Raw genomic sequence first — 20,122 nt, 5'->3', positions numbered from 1 at the left:
TTAACAAACAAACAGGCAATCGCCTTATTTCACTGTTACATAGCAGTATATTTTTCTCCTCAGTGTTATGCAATATATTACACCCCATGTCAGAAAATGGGAAGTGGACTAGGTACTAACTCATCCAGACTCTTAGTGTTGTCTTCTATTTCTGTGTAACCATTAATCATCATTATAAAGGCAGAAAGTATTTTTATTTGTCTGTCAATCGGTATCTACCCTGCTAAGACAGAACTAATAATAATAATAGTAATCCTGCTCTCCCCGCCCCCATCCTGCTTTCCCTCCAAAACTGGAACGCAAAGTGGCTCATAATTTAAAAGAATACAAATTAAAAACATACAAAAGAGAACAATAAAATCAAATTAAATTATTCACAATATTAAAACAACTCAAACATCAAGTTGAAAGAATAAAATGCAATCTAAAAAGCTAAGAAGCTATTAAAACAGTTCATTTAAAACAATCCACTATCCCCTAGCCCATTCTTTAGAAATTTTCTGTTTTAAAAGCCTGACCTTCCATTTTAAAAGCCTGACCTATGCATTTTCTAAATAAAAAAAAAATCAACAGTTCAGAATTGTAGAACATTTTATTTTATACCACTTTCATTTACATGGTCAGCTGGAAGCCATGTGTTCTGCCTTTGTTTTAGTATTTCTTTTCTGTCATCCAATACAGTAGTTCATAAACTTTTAAAATGAATGACAATTAAAATCTTTTTGAATAAAAAGTTGGTTGAAATCTCTCACAGACCATCCATACACCTGATTTTATTTAAGTGTTCCTTTGGAAATATCATATACACCCTGATGCCACTGATCAAGTGGGTGCCTCAACACAGCCTGTGAACTAACAATGGAATAGAAAAAAAGAAGTCTGGAAACCAGTGAGTTGGCAGAAACCTTATTTTTCTACTTATTCCCACAATACAATGTGCCTTGTAACTGTTTCATTTTATGTTACGTCTTATGGCTAAGTGTGTATTCATAGCAAAAAAGACAAATGTAAATGTTGTTACAGCACTTAAAATTCACCTTTCAGTTCATTTTACCTTCATATTCACATCAGCGCCATTACAAACCAGAAGTTCTAAACACAGTGCTCCATGAGTTGAGGCAGCAGCAAAGTGTAAAGGTGTAAATCCCTTCTCATTCATTTGATTTACATTAGCACCACAGTCTATCAGTTCATTTACTACAACATCTTGTCCATTGAAACAAGCAACATGAAGAGGTGTATTTCCATATGCATTTGGTTCATTCATCTGTTGGGGAAAATACAATGAGTTGTCACGGAAATTTTATTATGTCATTCCACTGATATTGGTCCATAGCCACCAGAATTTTTATTAAAAATGTTATCAGTCTTAATATTTGCTCAATAAAAATGCCATTTATGCAGCAAATCTGAATAGTTGGATTAAACTGCTGAGGGGAAGGGCCATATGTATTTGTATGAAAAAGGTTACAGGTTTATATCCAGCTAAAAGGATCACACTTATCACATCATAGTGGGCTAGATGGACCAATGATACAACTCAGTGCAATGCAGTTTTACCTGTTCAATTTTTTAAAATGTTTAGTTCTAACTTAATGCAGTTGCAATTACAGGATTTCTTCCCCCCTACAAAATCAGCAAGTCTGGAATCAAGTTTTCTTCTGAGTTATAGAGAATCCCTGAAAGTTGTAAAACCATCAGTGTGTGGAAGGCTGATAGAAGAAAGCAAAAGCTCAGTCAGAAAAGTTATTTCCATAGTTTGTATTTTCTTATTTTTAATGACTTTCCTGTTTTATATTTGAACCAACAGCTAACACTTAATTTTTTCAATTATGTTTGTGGCTCTGTGTCATAACAATATGACATTAGTAGTAGTAATAGCCAATCTTTTTAAAGTAATCTCTTACTCACATCAACTCCAAGATCCAGAAGATATTTGACTACACTAATCATTCCACTGGAAGCTGCAGCATGTAGTGGCGTATATGATTTCTTGTCTTTACAGGTCACTTCTGCTCCATGGGCTACAAGTAGTTTTACTACGTCAATATGACCTGAATAAATAAAGAATACTATTACTTGATATTCTGCAAACTTTAAGTTATACTGATAAACCTCTTTTAATCTTTGCTACTGAGTTAAGTCACATCTTTTTTTAAAGACAGTTATTATTGTTCTGGTAAATTGTCAGAATAGGTAATAAAAAAGAAAACATTAGGTAAGGTTTTTTCATCTGTCTCTGAGGTGTGTGTGCCTTGCATAATGATGACTCCATGAACTTCATAGAGTTTTCTTAGGCAAGGAATACTCAGAGGTGGTTTTGCCAGTTCCCTCTGAAATATAGCCCACGGCACCTGATAGTCATTGGTGGTCTCCCATCCAACTACTAATGAGGTTGCCTTTAATGGTAGTTCTTACTCATTAAAAAATATAAGAATTCACATTTCAGAATTCTAGGAATCACAATACTTTAGTGTGGCTCTGATAAAAGATTTCCTATAAAAATATTCAGAATAATTAAATAATCCCAACTGGTTAAAAGATAAACAGTTAATTAACTAAGGCACGGTACAGACCATGCAAATGCACCATGCTGGCACCAATTTTAGGTTTAGGGACTGTGCAGCAACTGCACGGTCCCTAAGCCTAGCACGGCACGCACCATAACAATGGTGCCGCCATTGTTACGTAAGTGCTGTGTGGCGTCCGCCTGTTGCCACGCGGCGCTTACATAATGAGTTTTCCGGGTTCTTTTTCCTCCGGAAGGAAACCACATGGTTTAGTGGCTGCAGCTTCCCTCTGGAGGAAATTAGGCAGCCGGCAGGCCGCCCTTTTTGGGCAGTCTGTCCTGCGCCTAAAACTCTTTTGCAATAACCATATAAAACAGGAGATTGCCCAGCTAGCCAGAGGCAGTAGCCAGGGAAGTAGATGGTTTACAAAGCTGGAAAGGGAATCTCTATTCAAACCAAATGGGGATTTCACTGGATCTTTGTGTCCAGTTGTGCATCGTCACATGTATAACTCCTGATTCAGGAAAGAAACAGCATGCAGAAACCTACCTTTAGAGTGGACGCATTAATGTGTACAGTAAGAAAGGCTTAAGAGAAAGTCACCGTAAAGAGAAATGAAATTAATTAACATACCCATATATGCTGCCCAGTGGATAGCCCTTCTGTCTTTCTTGTCGAAGGCATTAATATTGGCACCTCTAGACAATAATAAACTGACCATCTAGAACAAAATAGTTACTTTTATTAAAATACAAGAGTATAATCATAATGTTAAAGCATAATCAAAGTTAAAGTAAAGTATGTAAGCTGCTATTTCCTTTGCAAGTATCAGTGGAACAAACACCTGTTTGTGGTGAGACAGCTGCTGTGGGGAATTGAAAATAAGTCATTTGTACCTCAACATGTCCACTGAAGGCTGCATGATGTAATGCTGTTCTACCAGCACGGTCAGACACATTTACGTTACTGAGGAGTGGAACCAAGGCTTCTGCACATTTGACTGCTTTATTTGCAGCTGCTATGTGTAGGGGTGTTTGCCAGTTTTTATCACGGGCATTGACATCTGCTGAATGCTTCAACAGCACCTGTACAGCATCCTAAAGAATAATAAACACACAATCTCAATAAATAAAGCTATTAGTAATCTCCCAAGTCTATCTCTTGTTAGCTCTCTATTTTAACTTTTCCCAATCTATCTTCACATTTAAGTATCTGAACATTTTTTCTAGCGGCAAGACAAAATCAGAGTCAAAATTCATATATGAGACTAAACATATATTCACATGCTTATAAAAAGCTTCTTCCATTCTTTACAGAGGCAGGTAATTGGCTGACATCATTTTTCATACTAACTTCTCCCTTTATTTTTTCCCACCTCCATGCCAACACTAACAGTTTAGGGCAGACCTGCACAACTTAGCAGTAGGCAGGGGCCAAAATTAAAATAAACTGACTTCTTCAAGCTGCACATACAGTAGGTGGTGGTGGTGGAGCTGTATTCCAAGCCCTGCCTGGTAGCCATCTTGCAAGACTCAGAGGACATGATGATGTGTGAGGTGGTGCCCTCTGAATCCTTGGGATTCAGAGGCATGGGGGGTGTGAGGTGGTGCCCTCTGAGTGTTGCCATAAGTCAGAAACAACTTGAAGGCATAAAACAACAACAACAACAACGCCCCATTAGGAAAAGCAGGGTGGTTTAAAGTTGGAGACCAGGGTTTGAATCCCCACTCAGACTACTGGGTGACCTTGGCTAGTCACACCCTCTCAGCCTCAGAGGAATACCAGTCAAACCCACTCGGAACATAATCTTGTCAAGAAAATCCCATGATAGGGTCACCATAAGTCGGAAATGATTTGGAAGGCACATAAAAATAATGCATAGAAGTCAACTTGGAGGCAATGAACAACAACAAAATGCTGCTTTTGGGACCCAGCCTGGATTTGATGCCTCCTGGTGCAGAAGGCTTGGGGTCTCAACCACCAGGGAAGGCACTGAAGGAAAGGGGAATGGGAAAACCCCATGACCCTTTTCCTCTTTCTTGCCAAACTCTTTCATCCTCTCCTCTACATGCCCCATGTTCTGCTACTGCTGATTTTTCTGGATCAGATGCCAGCCACAGATGCTGGCAAAACATCAGGAACAAACTCTTCTAGAACATGACCACATAACCTGAAAACCCCACAAAAAAACATGGATGCTGGCCATGAAAGCCTTTGACTTCACAGCTTGGTCTGTGTTTGAACTAACCTTACAATGCCTTCACTACCAGGTCCTCCAACTGCTGTAACTGTGATAGCTTGCCACTTAATAAACCAACTGCAGATTTCACCAGCATTGTAAGATCACAATGGCAATGTATTTTACAATTGTGCCAATGTAAGGGATTAAGTTACAACTCTACTCTTGTCTAGGTAGTGTGATAATGATGCAATGAAGTCCATGTAAATCAGAATAAGATTACACTTCAAGATTCAATAAGCTTTACTAAAGTAGTAAAAAGAGCTCCATACCTCACTACATGATGCAACAGCTCTGTGTAAAGGAGTCAACCATTTGCTGTCTTTGGCATTAACTCTAGCTCCTGCAGATATAAACAAAAATTCCAAAAAAAAGCAACAACAACAACAACAAGGTACACATTTGAGTTTAAAAGTATGCACCAACCAAGCACTGTATCTTAATCAAAATATTTCTGCAGATTAGTTACAGATTAATGACAGTGTAGGTGATAAATTTCTGTAAATTGCAGTTACAATGTTTTTACCTCTAGGAGAATAAAAATTTAATTTAGTTATCTAATTGTTCCCTAGAATCTGCTGAATAGTTCAGTAGAGCAAGGAATACTACAGCCCAGCAAATAACCCAATATTTGCTATTTCAGTCTACCACTCTTCTCTGACTCAAAGTGAAAATTCTTCACTTTAAACCAGTATCTTCTATTTGACTATTAAGAACTAAATTGGATTAACTGTACATTTAAAATGAATTATATTATCTGCATCCAGCTAAATTACACAACTGTATGTCTTTTCACTAAGTATTTCAAATTAGTGGAGTACTGCTAAGAGGTTATTCTGCAATGCTACACATCCTTACTTGGAAGTAAGGCCCTATAGAACACAGCTAGACATCCAAGTAAATATGCACAGGAATACACAACAAGAAACCTAGAAGCTGAAGTCCTTCTGATAAGCTGTTTTGGGGGGGGGGGGGGACCCACAAATATAAATTAGAGGAATAAAAACTGTTCAGCTTCATCTCTGAGCAACTCAAAGCTCACTTAGGCTGCAACTACAATGTAGATTTACAGGAATGCAGTTAACTGCTATGGTTCAAATGCTATGGAATTCTGGAATGTGTAGTTTTGCAATATTTAGCATTCTCTGTCAGAGAGCTTGCTGTCACAACAAACTACAAATCCAAGAGTTCCATTGGCTGGATCCATGACAATTAAAGTGTAGTCAAACTGCATTAATTCTGCAGTGTGGTAGCAGCATTAGATAACTACAACCCCCAAACCAGCACTGCCAGTGTTCATAATGGCTAGGGAAATTCTAGGAACAGAAGCCTTCAACTTCATATCTAGGAACTGTAGTTCAAAAAATATATGTAATGTTTGAAAGTTTTATTCCAAACTAAAGTTAGAAGTTAATAATGAAGAAAAAGTAGAACCAGCAACAATACTGGTTCAATTCAACAAGGACAGGTGTGTGTGTGTGTGTGGGGGGGGGTTTCATATGTACAGTCTTGATTTTAAGAAAACAGAATGCAAACAAAGCTAAAAAAAATACTGGGCAGGATCCCATGCACAGAAACACTACAAGTGAAGGAAGCTCCACAATGGATGGGAGTTTCTCAAAAGTAAAAGGAGCCTTACAGTACCCTTGAAACTCATTAATGTATTTTGGCATAGGCTTCTGTGGAATGCAATCCAATCTATGTGATCAGATAACTAGAGTGAATTCAGTAGACAAACATGTGTACAAATGTCAAATGGAGGGATTTTGGAAAATTGTGAAATATTTAAGTTATTACAGTATTCCTGTTTAAAATTTTAAATTGTTTAAAATTATTTAAATTGATTTTGCTTTATGCCACTCTGAAATATTTTGATATAAATTGGGATATAATTTTTAAATAAAGAGAAATAATAACCAGGCTAGTAGGATGATGAGATAACAAGTATTGCCTTAATGGTGCTCATAAAGACTAGATAAAAGGGTAACAGTGGATGACGGGTTTTGCATGTAAGCATACTTAAGGAGATGAAAATATGTATGGTACAGAGAAGTCTTTGTTTTGCAAATTAATTAATATTTGAAGGGAAAACACAAGGAGAGTAAAGCTGAGTATGAGTTCAGGCTTGTGACAGACGTTACAAATAATAAAAGGTATTTTCTACTATAGATAGAGAAGGAAAAGAACAAAGCAGGTCCACTACAAGGAAAAGATGGTAAATTGTTAATGGGTTGTAGAAAGAAGCAAACACTCCTCAGTTCCCTATTTTGTCTCAGCCTTCTCCCAAAATGAAACCAGCATTTAACCTGGTGAATATGAGTAAATGGTGCAGAAAAGATGCTACAACCCAAGATGGCATGGACTACTTTAAATTAGTTCAAATCCAAGGCTAAACAAATTGCATTCAAGTGTATTTAATATACAAATATAACTTCAGTTTATAATCTTTTAAGAAGTGAAGTGTTGGAAAACTTGAGGGGTATGCAAATACCCCCCCCCCCTCAAAAGGAGGAACCAAAAGGATTGGGCAGGTACTGCTGAGTCAGCTTGACATTAAGACAAGGACACATTCTAGCTTTATTAAGCATTTGGTCTGTGAACCCTAATAATAATAATAATAATAATAATAATAATAATAATAATAATAATAATGTGATTACTGAAAGAAAGCAAGATTTTTCCCTCAAAAAATCCACATTATATTTTTCTATTGCATCTTTGTTGTTGTTAGAATTACATGCTTAGTAGATCAGGAGATACAGAATAGATATATCTGTAGATATAGAATACAGAATAGATATATCTGTAGATATAGAATACAGTGCACTTGCGCAAGAACCCGCACCTGAAAAAAGCCTCTCATGCCTCAGATGGAGTAATGGGGCGCGTTGCGGGCACAAGCCCCATTACTTCTTATGGGGCTTGAGCTTACACTTTTTTTCTCTTACGCAGGGGGGACTGGAACGGATCCCCTGCGTAAGAGAAGGGCCCACTGTAGTTTATTTCAGCAAGGATTTTACAAAGACTCCCAAAATATGTTTGGTAACAAGCTACCAGTAATGTTACTGTTAGATGGATTTATATCTAGTTGACAGATTTTACTCAAAAAGTGATCACAAATCACTCTTTGTCATCCTAGAGAGAGGTGACAATCAAGCTTATTCAAAGCAATGTTCTAAGAGCAGTATTCAAAAGTATTCAAAACCCAGATGGCTAAGTGGAGAGAATGCTCATCAGATTTACAGACTGTACCTAAATGGGTAAGGCAAAAACATGCAAGAGAAGAAACAAACAAGATTCAAGGCAACTGTGATGGAACTCCTGCCCAGGCTGGCCCTGCAGTTCCAACGGTTGAGCTCCTGTCACTCACTTTGTCCTTTTATTCTCAAGATCCCTCCCTGAACATGACAATCGGGCCTCAAGATGATCCTTATTATGGATAAGTCAATGTGAACATCTGTGGACAGCAAGCTCGCATGTCCCCAACAGCAAGTGCGTGCATGCAGCCACTCTGCCATTAAGGACAACTGGACTGAAGTCATCCCTCCCTCTGCCCCAAGCCTGGCTTTGGGGGTGGTTCACAGGTGGAAGCTGGAGCCCTGTCTGCTGGAGCTAGCACCAGGGTTTGGGCCTGGGAATCTAGAGGTTCTGTCCTGGGTTTTGACCCTGGGACATGGGCTCAGAGATCCATGCCCCCCCACACCAGTACTGGCTGCCTCTAACAGGGCTTTGCCTCCAAACTGTCCCTGAAGACAAGCCCAGGGCAGAAGCCTTGGAGGGGGAGGGAGGACTTCAGTTCACTTGTCCCTAAAGGCAGAGCAACCATGTGGCCAAGCTGCCATTAGGGATAACGGGGCTTGAGCATCTGTGAATTTTAGTATCCACGGTGGTGGTGGTGGCCCAGAATATATAGGCACAGACTAAATACTAGGCAATCTTGGAGTAGAGATGCCTGAAGTGATACAATCACTTCAAGGATTTGAAGGGGTGTGTGTTACATAAAAGAAATAGCAAAGTATTGTTGAAGTTATGCTGCTCCAGAAATGGATTCAAAGTACAAGAATGGAGAGTTCAATAAAATATAGTGCGCCCATGTTTTCCGTGGGCACGATATTCACGGCTTTTAGCATATGCTGAAAGCTGCACTAGAAGAAGTCATGGTGCACCCTAGAAGAAATAATGGGGGTCCACTATACGCAGGGTTTCCTTTACGTTGGGTGGGTCCGGAACAGATCCGCCATGTAAGGGAAGGGCCTACTGTATCAGGAAGTATTTCCCAATGATAAAAGCTATTAGACAGGAAACAGACTCCCTAAGAAAGTGATGATTTCTCTACTGGAGATTTTTAAGCAAAGACATCTATAGGGGAAGCTTTAGCTGTGGATTTATTGCATTGGCAGGAGTTAGGACCACATAAATCTTTAGGTCCTTTCAAACTATTTAATGCTACAATTCTAGCCGAAAAAAATATTACTCTGGAAAAAAAAATAGAAATAAACTAAGGCACTTTCTGATACATGCATTACCATAAAGGTAGTACATATCTTAAGCCATAGGATAGAAATTGTCACATCTGTTAGGAAACACATTAGAAGTGGCTTAAAGAGAAAATAAGGAGTAAAGCTGTTGCAATATGAACATCTGTCCTAAGAAGATACCTGCTCCCTTTTCCAAATTACTGCCCTACCCAAGCTTTAATAACATGTTTTGGTCATCACCTGTTACTGGATTCTTTTAAGTCGAAATGCTTAACTAGGAATTGTATGCAGGTGTTTTACTATAGAGAAATGGCTCCTCTTATAAAATGTTTCTAATGGGTAAACTCAAAGACAGGTAAGTCAATTTCCCTGGCATATTGACCTGTTGTCACCTCAGCCTCTGCCAACCAAATCACAGTGTAGCAATCTCTATGTATGTAATAATATTAGAAAACATCACACCAAGCACAAATGGTGTTCATATAATGCCAAATTTCATAAATTAACATGAAAACCAGTTTTCTTAAAATATATTAGCAACCAATTACTAACTTATTAAAGCATTTTTGTATTCTCTCCCAGCCCACCAGGACCGGTGAGGTAATGTATGATGGATAAAAGCAAAATTAAAAATAATGAATAAAAACTTCTGAAAACAGACTTAAAAACAGACTATAAACAAAACTTGAAAATAATTTAAATCTGGACAATTAAACCAGGCAGAGCAACTTTAAGGACTAAAAGTCATGCAAACAGCAGCACATTCACTTTCTGCTAGAAACTAAAAAGGGATGGAGCCAGACTGACTTCCTGTAGAAGGGGTTCCATAATTGGAGTGCTGCTACAGAGAAAGCTCCAAGATTTAGGCAGGCTCATATGGAGGAAGACAGTATTTCAGATATCCTGGCCCCAAACTGTTTAGGACTTTGTAGGTCAAAACCACCACCTTGAATTTTTCTCAGAAGCAAATTGCAAGTTAGGATTTTTTTTGTAAGACTAGTATTATATGGCCTCCAATATGCACACCCAATAGGTCACATTCTGCATTATCTACAGCTTCCTGACACTTTTCAAAGACAGTCCCAGGTAGAATGCATCATAGTAATCTAGTCCTGAGGCAATGAACCACCAGAAAAAAAACATGCATACAAACATAATAGTTAATCTGCTATTTGTTGTGTAAAATTAACACTGACATCCTTGAATAATTTTCTTGAATATCATTTTTTCTGTCCCTTGTTAGAAAGAGATTTAAAAAAATTAAACATAGAATATTTCTATCACAGAATCTTTAAATAGGCAGCAAGTCAACAGTTTTGGTACTATAACTGGTATTTACAATCCAAACAAAAATTAATGGCAAGAAACCTATTTGTATACACACGCACATAAAATAAAAGTTCAAAAGTGTTTATCAGACAAACAGATGTGTGGAAGATTCAGAAAATTGTGGTTTTACATACATTTTCTACATACAAAATTCTTCAATTGAAAAAAGCATACCAGATAAAATAAGTAGCTCGATAATTTCTGCATCTCCCAGATACGAAGCAGCATGTAAGGGGGTCCGCTTTTCATTGTCCTGTGTCAGAACAGGAGAAGCTATTATTAATACAATAACATACCTTAGCTACACTGAAATGAATATTTAATTTGTATTCTTATATCAAAATATACTTTAAAAATCATCACCTAACTATAATTTCTTATACTCAACCCAAGGGTAAATCATGCTAGTCCTACTTAAAACAGTCTTGTACATTACAACTCATAAGTCCTATCTATGTAGAACTAACACTTGGCTTAACCTAGAGACTCCGCACCACCACCAAAAAAATTACAGCAATCCAAAACAAGGACCAGATCATGTTCATAACCAGTTCATTTGTAAAGTATACATTTGTTTATTCAGGCTTGCAAGATCTATGGTATTTTTATTAGAACCACAAGATCCACCAGTCAGAGCCTAATGTAAAAGGTGTGTGTGTGCGCCTTCAAGTCATCTGTTGGCTTATGGTGACACCATGAATTTCACAGGAGTTTTCTTACTTGGAAGTAAAAGGGTTTTCTTACTTGTTTCAAATATCTTTCAAGCTCCTGGAAGTAGGAAAGCGTATGGGGACTAAGCTGCTGGTAACAAACAGAGGAGCTACTGGGAGGTGGACGTGTGAAGCACATTCCTGTTGTTCCTTCCTTAAAAATCTTGTTCACATTTCCAGTCCTATATTTGGATAAACTAGAGGAGCTTGTGTATTTTGAAAATCCCAAAAGACTCAAATGAATTGGATGGGACAGAGTTTTAAAAAAACAGATTACATACACACATTAAAAAAAATAAAATGATGTTAATCTGATTTTGTAGATTATAAATGAATATGCCCACTAATGGCACTAACTTTCCATGGTGGTATGATTGTATGCTCCTGTGCGATAAGAAGCTTTTTACTGCCATGGCTCCATCCTATGCAATCCTGGAATTTGTAGTTTAGTAGGACACCAGAAGTCTCTGACAGGGAAGGCTAAATCTCTCACAAAACTACAAACCCCGTAATTCCATAGCAGTGGGGCATTGCAGTTGAAGTGGTGTCAAACTGCATTATTTCTGCAGTGCAGATGCAGCCCATGTCGGTAAGAGTTTAGAAAAAACACATCAATATAATCTTAATCCAAATCGATGCCCAACTACAGAGGCACAACAAGAAGAAACAGATCAGTCTAGGAAGGAGGAGCTGTAAATATTGGCAGAAAGAACAACGATTTAAAATATACAAATGACACCATACTATTAGATGAAAAGGGGGAAAGACAAGGAATGCTTTCTGAAAAAAGTCAAGAAAGGAAGCGCAAAGGCAAGTTTACATTAAGACAACAACAAGAAAAAGTGAGCACAGATGATTTACACAACTTTGAAATAGTTCCAAGATTTTCTATACCTTGGTAAAGTCATTAATCAGACTGAGACTTAGTCAAGAAATTAGACTAGGGCTTAGAAGGGCAGATATGAAGGAACTAGACAAGATCCTGGAGTGTCAAGATATATAACTGAATACTAAAGTTGGGACTGTTCATGCCATGCCATTATTTCCCATTTCTGTGTATGGTTGTGAAAGCCAGACAATGAAGAATGCTGATTTTAAATGTGGTGCACAAGAACTACAGAGGCTGTGGATTGCTAAAAAGACTAATAAATGGATCCTACAGCAAATCAAGCATGAATTGTCTCTAGAAGCCAAGAAGATGAAACTGAGACTATCATACTTTGGACATATCTGGAGAAGATATGACTCTCTAGAAAAGACAACAATGCTTGGTAATTTATAAGGCAGTAGAATAAAAAGAAGACAACTACACTCCAGGTGGATAAACTCAATCAAGGAAGCCACAGCTTTGTGTCTGAAAGAGTTGAGCTGGAATAAGCAGGCCTAAGAAATATCTCATTCATAGGGTGCCACAAGTTGAAGTCAATTTTATGGCAGTTAACAACAATAAATGTATAGGGGCAAGTGACTTTCATCTGAACACCATAAAAGTTATGGAAAACTGCTTAGTGCTTGCATTACATTTTGAATTAAACATTTTTTAAATAAAATAGCACCATCCTAAGTGCTAGTTTCCAGAACTCAGAATATTTTAAGAGACATCCAGTTTTGAAATGAACATGTTATACAACTAGTAAAAATGAAACAACAAATTAAAGAACAAAAAGAGCTGTATTTTCATACCTAATTAAGTCCTTAAACATTACAAACTTTGTGACATAATAAAGTAACAGAGCAGACAGAAAGTGTGTGTTCTTCATCTGACAAAGAAGCACTGAGCTTTTTGTAGCATTTAATACAGCATCTGGCCATTTTAAGTATATGTTAAGTTAAAATTCTCACTAGTTAATATGTTATAAAACAGACATTGAAACGTCTATTCTTCAAGCAGCACTGAGATAAGGGGCAAAACCGACTGGCATAAAAAGCCAGCTTCTAGCTGGGTTAGGGGCATGGTGTACAGACAATGCATGCCCTAAGGATGCCTGGAAGCTGGCTTTAAGCCGCCTGGCTACCCAGACGTGGGCTGGCTTCTCAGTGCTCTGGTGGTACAGTATTTATATACTGTACACCACCAGAGCACCTTAAAGCCAGCTTCTGGCTGCGGTGGGGTGAAAATCCAATCTATGGATGTTTATATCAACACAGTCTCAGACTTGTGGGATGCTAAGGGGAAAGGGTAAAATTAATACAGCAACAACAAGTCCATGTCTTAGATTCTGAAGTGGCCTGACACTTTCAGGGGCAGAAAAAAGACTGTCTGTTTCTCCGGGGGGGGGGGGGGGGATGATAGATAAATCTTTCTGCTTTGCACACTAGATGATGAAAGATCAGCATTTTGAGACACTTTGTGTATCACTGTTGCAATGCTAAGAACAAAATTAAGCTTAAAGAAAGTACTCCAAGACAGATGTCAAAACAAAAATAATTCTTTAAATTTTTGCTCTCATCACTAAGCTACTGTCATATTTAGTGGGAAGGCTGTAGAAGGAGCTCTAACCAACAGAGAGTAAGAATAGAACCTAATCCCAGAAGAGCAAGAAGAAATCCAGATTTGGAAAAAGACTGACAAGTATTGTTTAGCTATATGAACAAACTGCATTTGCTTCACGTCATACCAAAGAGTGTTATTAGGCCAAGGAGCCAAACCAAATGACCATTAAACCAAGACTGCAGGTCTGGATATAACAAGAAACCACAGTTGACCCAGACTGAGATTCAAAAGCCAAGTTCAAAGTTTGGTTTCAGAGTACAGTATAAATCAACCTCATGTATAAGTCAAGGGCAGATTTTGGGGCCAAAATTATGGACTTTGCCATGACCCATGAATAAGTCAAGGGTAAAACTTGGAGGCTCATTCAATGTGTGTATGTGACAAGAGAGACTCTGAGGCTTTTTGCTTCAGTGTTTCAACTTTGGTTTCATCTTTGACTCACCAGACAGCAGCGGCCAGTGCAGGCAGGAGAGGGACTTGGTTTGTTTAACAGCAATTAATCACCCAGGACTCTTTCTGCTTGGCACAAGAGAAGAAGAAAAAACCTCTCTCCCAACTGCATGGGGGATCTGAAAGAGCTGCTATCACATTACTATACTGACCTGTAAATAAGTCGACCTGGGATTTTGGGCATACATTTTTAGACTTATAAATGAGAATACATGGTATGATTTTTTGACTACAAACAAGAATTACGTACCTAGCTACAGCAGATTTGGAAGTACTGTACAAAGAATTCAAACCTACAGAGTCTTGCAGAATATCCCCACATATACATACACATCCTTGAATCTTGAATTTTCCACATGGCATAACAATACCATACAGTCTTACCATACAGTCAACAGTAGCTCTCAGATCCATCGGCTTGGAACTGACACTTGATACTGAGGCAGGTTGGCTTCATTGTGTTGCCTTAATACAGTATTGTTGGTATCGAGGGACCACTTCAAAGAGTGGTTTACAGCAGAGGCAAAGGAGGGAAAGAAAGCACCACTGTGGGTATTTCATGTGATTTCAAGGCCTGCTCATATAAGAGAGCTTTAAGACAGTATTCCCAATTCTTTTGGGCCTGACGTATGAATGTCTTACAGAGAGTGCACACACTTGCATTATGTCCCTCTCCCAAACAGAGGAGGCAATGGGAGTGCCTGTCAAGCCCAGGCAATTTAACCCCACAGTGAATCTCTAAAAAGAGGACAATGGTATCACAGTGAAACCCACTCACCCAACTATTTTCCTAATGTAGCAGCCCCATGGATTTTGTTATCCCACCGCTGCCACCAATCCAACTATCCTTCTCTGGACAAAATAGATGCCTATCTGGCCCTGTCACAGAGCTAAGTCAATTTCTTCCCAACTTCAGCTCTCACAGTCCCTAACCTCTGGACTGTCACTCAATCAGACCTTAACTGTCTGACAACAAAACCCATCTAACTTCCAACTGTCAGCAACAGAAAACTTTATCTCTACCCAGACAACATTCTATTGGCTGTCACTAGCCTGACCTAAATCTGCCTATTCATCACAAATGGCACCATCAAAAATGATAAATGATCTGAGTCAGGTAAGGTTAGACAGAGAAAAACTAACTAAGAGCATTCATATCAATGCACACAGCCGAAGGGGAAAGCAAGACAATAGTTGAAATGCAGGCAAATTTGATCAAAATTGTAAATTATTTCCAAAAGTAAAAGACACACTCTAGAGACGTTCCTCTGATGCTGCTCATGTGATGGACAAAAGGAACTGAGGTAAATGAGCAGGAAGTGAGGGATAGAGCTGAGTTCTTGCCTAGCTATTCTAGAAGGTTCAGAAGATACACTGCGCACATGCAAAACAACCCAATTGTGTGAGTCACAGAGACCATGAAGAAGGCAATTTACAAATGTTTAAGTAACAGCCAATCCCCAGGCTGAAATCTACACTTCATATCAGAAATATATATCTCAAACAACTGGAAGACCAACTCTGAATCAACAAGCAATAGACAAACAGACAATGAGGTATTGAGGAAGGCTGCAGGCTATCTGTTAGCCAGGCTACAACTAACCAATTCTGGTTTTAAAAGCTTTTAAAAAAGCATTTTGAACAAATCTGTCTTTTAATATGGGATAACAAAATAGGTTTTTTTACTACATACAAATACAATGTGCACTTGAAATAGATTATTTCAAATTTTTCTTCACTCTCAGATGTGGAATATCTGAGAACACATACACAAAACTAGGTATCTCTAATACCATTAATGTACATGCTACAATAACTACTGTCCTAGCAGATGGGGATATTTAGTGCCTCAGAGTAACAATTTATTTCACAACTCACATAGCACTAGACCTACAATGCAGTTATTTTATAATACTGCATGTTATAATACTGAAGAGTTTGAAACAACACCCCTGTACTTAAACTACTGCTCATCTACAGTTTTGTTTTAAACAGACAAAAAGAGTTCAGACAAATATTTTCTCGAAAATCTCATTATGCCATTTTTCTTACTGTTGATTCTTTTTTGCTTTTTTTTTTTTGGTTCCTCACACTGTAACGTTACAAAGTTATAGTATAATGTACAAAGATTCCCGTGGCATTTTGTTGTTAAAACGTGATGCAGAAAAGCTGTTGTGAAAACAGAGATGAAAAAGCAGCAAATACATACTAATCTGATCATACCCTGAAAGGATAAAGCAGAAGTAATGATGTCATGAGAAACAAGAATGTAAAAACGTGCTGCAACCATCTACAAACACAAAACAGCCAGAAACATCATTTTGGAACATCCTTGGTTGAAGATTGTTGTAAGAGAGCGAGCATGATAGAACGGTTGGAGTGTTGGGCTAGGACTCTGGGAAACCAGGGTTCAAATCTCTAATCAGCCATGGAAACCCACTCTCTCAGTCTCAGGAAATGGCAATGGCAAACTCCTTCTGAATAAATTGTGCTAAGAAAAACCAATAATAGAAAACCCCAAGCATTAGGGTTGTCATAAGCCAGTAATGACTTGAAAGCAAACAACAACAATGCCAAAGAGGAACTCAAATAGAGGAATAATGCTAAACGCCTTTCGACTCATTCTCACAGAAAGCATTCTTTATCATATATTCCTTGAAAAAGAGGGGCAAGGCATGCATTCAGGGTTCAGAATGAAAAGAACTCTACTGAAGTTTAAGCATGGAAACCTTTTGACATTACTGAGCAGGTGGCTACTGCTTCTGTTGGGGATGTATACTGGAAAAAGTGAAGCGCTCGGTCTCTGGTTGCTTCCATTTCAGAGCGACAAGGAACCTGAACCATACTTGAGGTTCAACAAGAAAGGAAGAGCATCATGTTGCTTTTGGGGGCATGTGAACTATGCTGAATAGCTTTGAATGTGGAAAATATCAGGGATGGATCTAGCCATTGATGAAAACTGCTTTGAGTTCAGAGTAAACCACAAAACAAACAAACAAACAAACAAATTTATTTATTTATTTATTATCCAGCTTTTATCCCAAAATGAGATTCAATGCAGCCATAAGTGTGGTAGTTCTGAAATGCTAAGACATTCTGTCTTCTAAAAGAAAGACATTTATTTATCCAAGTAGGCAGATGTATACACCATGAGGTGCTCAGCTTAGTTACAATGTGGTGACAATGCTAGCTAATCCATAATTCCAGTGGACAAACGTAGCAGTAGCTTTTTTTCACCAGCTTAGAACTGCTTTAACATCTGCTAATCAAAACATCTAACATATGCTGCCATCATTCAGCCTGCCCTCCTTATCAGTGGACTTGCTAACCACAATTTTTTTTCTTGTAAATATGACTGATAATGCTTTTAGGAAACAGAAATTACATTGAGCATATTTTTTTTCAGAAAGGCAGGTCTGCTGGCTGTACAAAATACATGTTCTGCCTTATGTGAACCTGTGTTGTCTATGTCTTGCTGTTTTGATACTGTGAACTACCATAAGCACTCCAATAGACATGGTGAATTTTTAATTCAGTGCTATATACTAGTCAGAAGAGATCTCAGAAGTTATATGGATTTTTGAAAAATCAAGTTTTATTTAAAAAAACATATATGAATAAGAATTAAGATGTACAAGACAAAAATACATGGAGCACCATATTTGTTAAAATCCTCCAAATCATTTTCAGGCCAGTTAATTTTTGGCTTTCTTTTGCCATTAGTCATATTTCTTATTTTACTACTTTTCCCTTAATCCCTGCATTCTGCTACTGTAATGATCAAGTGGCTATTAAGTACAACTGTGGCTGAACCAGCTTCTTTTCTGCTGTATTTGTCATCACCAAAATTGCTGCAGCTGAGATTGCAGAACTGCATAAAATATTATCAGCCCAAACAAAACAGGCAAGTAGCTAACACTGCATTTGAAGTGTGTGTAACACACACACACACACACACACACACACACACACACACACACACTATTTGAAGCAGAACAAAACAGGGAAACACACTTCTCACCCTACTGCAATTTTTGTGGAGACCATTTATCACTTCTACATGTTTGTGGAGATGAGCTGCCTCAGTAGTGTTCTATAGTTAATAGTTAATGTAGATATCCCCAACTAGCACTCTACTGATGCTTTTTAAAAAAACCTGAAGACTGCTTCCTTCCCCTGACAAAAACATTAACTTTTGAAATGCATTTGAAAAAGTGGAGCTGTAGAAGGGTGACCAGGACCAAAAGATGATATTGCCACCAGACATGTATTGTTATAGCCATACATCCACAAAGGGACAATGGTATGTGGAAGATGTCACTACAAAGAAGTATAAACTTAACTGGATCCCACTTCTGCAGCAGTGTAACTGCCAGTGATGAATAGCTGGCCTAGGCCATAAAAACAGAAATACTTACTCAGAAAAGTCACTATAAGCAAACAATTTTTTTGAATAACATAATCTAGCTTTACAATACAATTCTATGGATGTTTACTCAAAGTACTATATTGTATTCCATATACTTCTGAGTAATGCTTCTTTATGCTAAATCAGTACTGCAGTTTAAAAGAATGCTGCTAGGTAGGCTCTATGAATCTTTGTTTAAATAAACAATCTTAAATCTAAAAAAATGAAGGGCAAGAATACCTTTGCCACATCTGCTATAATGCCTTTTTGCATTCTAAAACTTCTGGCTCTCAAGTTACTTTAGATATGTTATTGAACACTTACTGGGCATATATACTGGGGAACTCTGGAAGAGATGGGAACAGCAGAATAAAGAGTTATATTCCTCAATTCATTCTCTGTCACAAGAAATATCCCACAGGCATTTCTATAAACCAGAGGAAATTTGCTACACTATATAGGAGGATGTGACTAATCAGTTTATTATAATCTTCTCATTACCAAGGAAATGAAAATTCATGTTTGTGCTTGAAACATTAAGTTGCTAATAAAGCATCTATATTTAGAAAGGTCTCCCTTTTCTGTGACAGGGAGTTACTGATACATTTATGCTACGATTGATGTTCACACAATGCAGTGCCTCTGCACACTGTTTTTTTTTAAATATAACTGAAAATGAGAACAACAGGTCCAACAAAAATGTTAATGGGTATGATTAATATCATAGCCAGAAAAACAAACATTTTTCTCCCCATAAGCAACATCAGCTGAGGTATTCATCTTGTCAACAAATAACTTCATCCACTGCTCTGTGTTAACATTCTGCAATTCCTTGTTACTCAACTGCAGATATGAAGCAGACAATTATGACTGAGTAGTCATGAACTGCAGACCAAATAAACAAATGATAACTTTAACAAAAGGATGAACTATTATTTTACAATGCCCATAGCATTGTATCAGATGGCTCATATTCTTCCACAGACACCACAGTCAAATTTCAAAGAGTTGATGCAGAACAATATGCCTCTAGGGGCTTATCCAGCTTCCTTTCTTATAGCATCCTTGCATCTCTCCTTGTGCCAAGGTCAAGAGACCCACAAGAACAGGATTTGACATGGCACAGAGGGATGCACCTGGAAGGAAAAGATATAACACAGTACACAGCCTATAGAGTAACAAAATTGTTTCCACTAATACACAGAATTCTGTGGCCCCTAGCTAAGGAATATTAAAATGATCAAACAATTAAGGTACGTTTTTGAGTTTTTAAAAATTCAGTTACATCAGTTTTATTTGCTATAATTTCCATGGATTTTTTTGGAAGCAGGGTCTTACCTATTTTCAAAGTTACAGCCAACAAAAACTCAGATTTATGTGCTTATTGTATCTTAATAAAGCTAAATTGCCAATCAACAACATTTCTGCAAATGTTGATTCAACAATCTGCTTCAGACCTATGAATTGTCGTGTGTACTAGCTTCTTCTGGATAAAAAAGCTTCT

The 20,122-nt window shown here is 37.8% G+C and overlaps 1 protein-coding gene across 7 annotated transcripts in view; it reads right to left on the bottom strand.

The window, feature by feature from the left end:
* The window catches only part of LOC149309756 (serine/threonine-protein phosphatase 6 regulatory ankyrin repeat subunit A-like), a 97,977-nt gene that overhangs the window by 39,157 nt on the left and 38,698 nt on the right, over positions 1–20,122 (bottom strand). For 4 of the 7 annotated variants that reach the window (XM_089533001.1, XM_089533004.1, XM_089533006.1 and 1 more), the window contains 6 exons: positions 10,731–10,809; positions 5,022–5,092; positions 3,407–3,607; positions 3,144–3,231; positions 1,912–2,054; positions 1,055–1,267 (listed from right to left, as the gene is read on the bottom strand). In XM_089533001.1, the coding sequence (XP_089389127.1) occupies positions 1,055–1,267; positions 1,912–2,054; positions 3,144–3,231; positions 3,407–3,607; positions 5,022–5,092; positions 10,731–10,809 (795 nt within the window). Of the gene's footprint in view, positions 1–1,037; positions 1,268–1,911; positions 2,055–3,143; positions 3,232–3,406; positions 3,608–5,021; positions 5,093–10,730; positions 10,810–20,122 lie in introns of those variants that run through there. The other 3 variants (XM_089533002.1, XM_089533003.1, XM_089533007.1) reach the window with 2 other exon arrangements.

Source organism: Sceloporus occidentalis, unplaced genomic scaffold (genome assembly GCF_023333645.1).
Source record: "Sceloporus occidentalis isolate IW3139 unplaced genomic scaffold, rSceOcc1.0.p SCAF_7, whole genome shotgun sequence".
In the NCBI taxonomy this organism is placed as follows: domain Eukaryota; kingdom Metazoa; phylum Chordata; class Lepidosauria; order Squamata; family Phrynosomatidae; genus Sceloporus; species Sceloporus occidentalis.
This window is presented reverse-complemented; position numbering and strand designations above follow the sequence as displayed.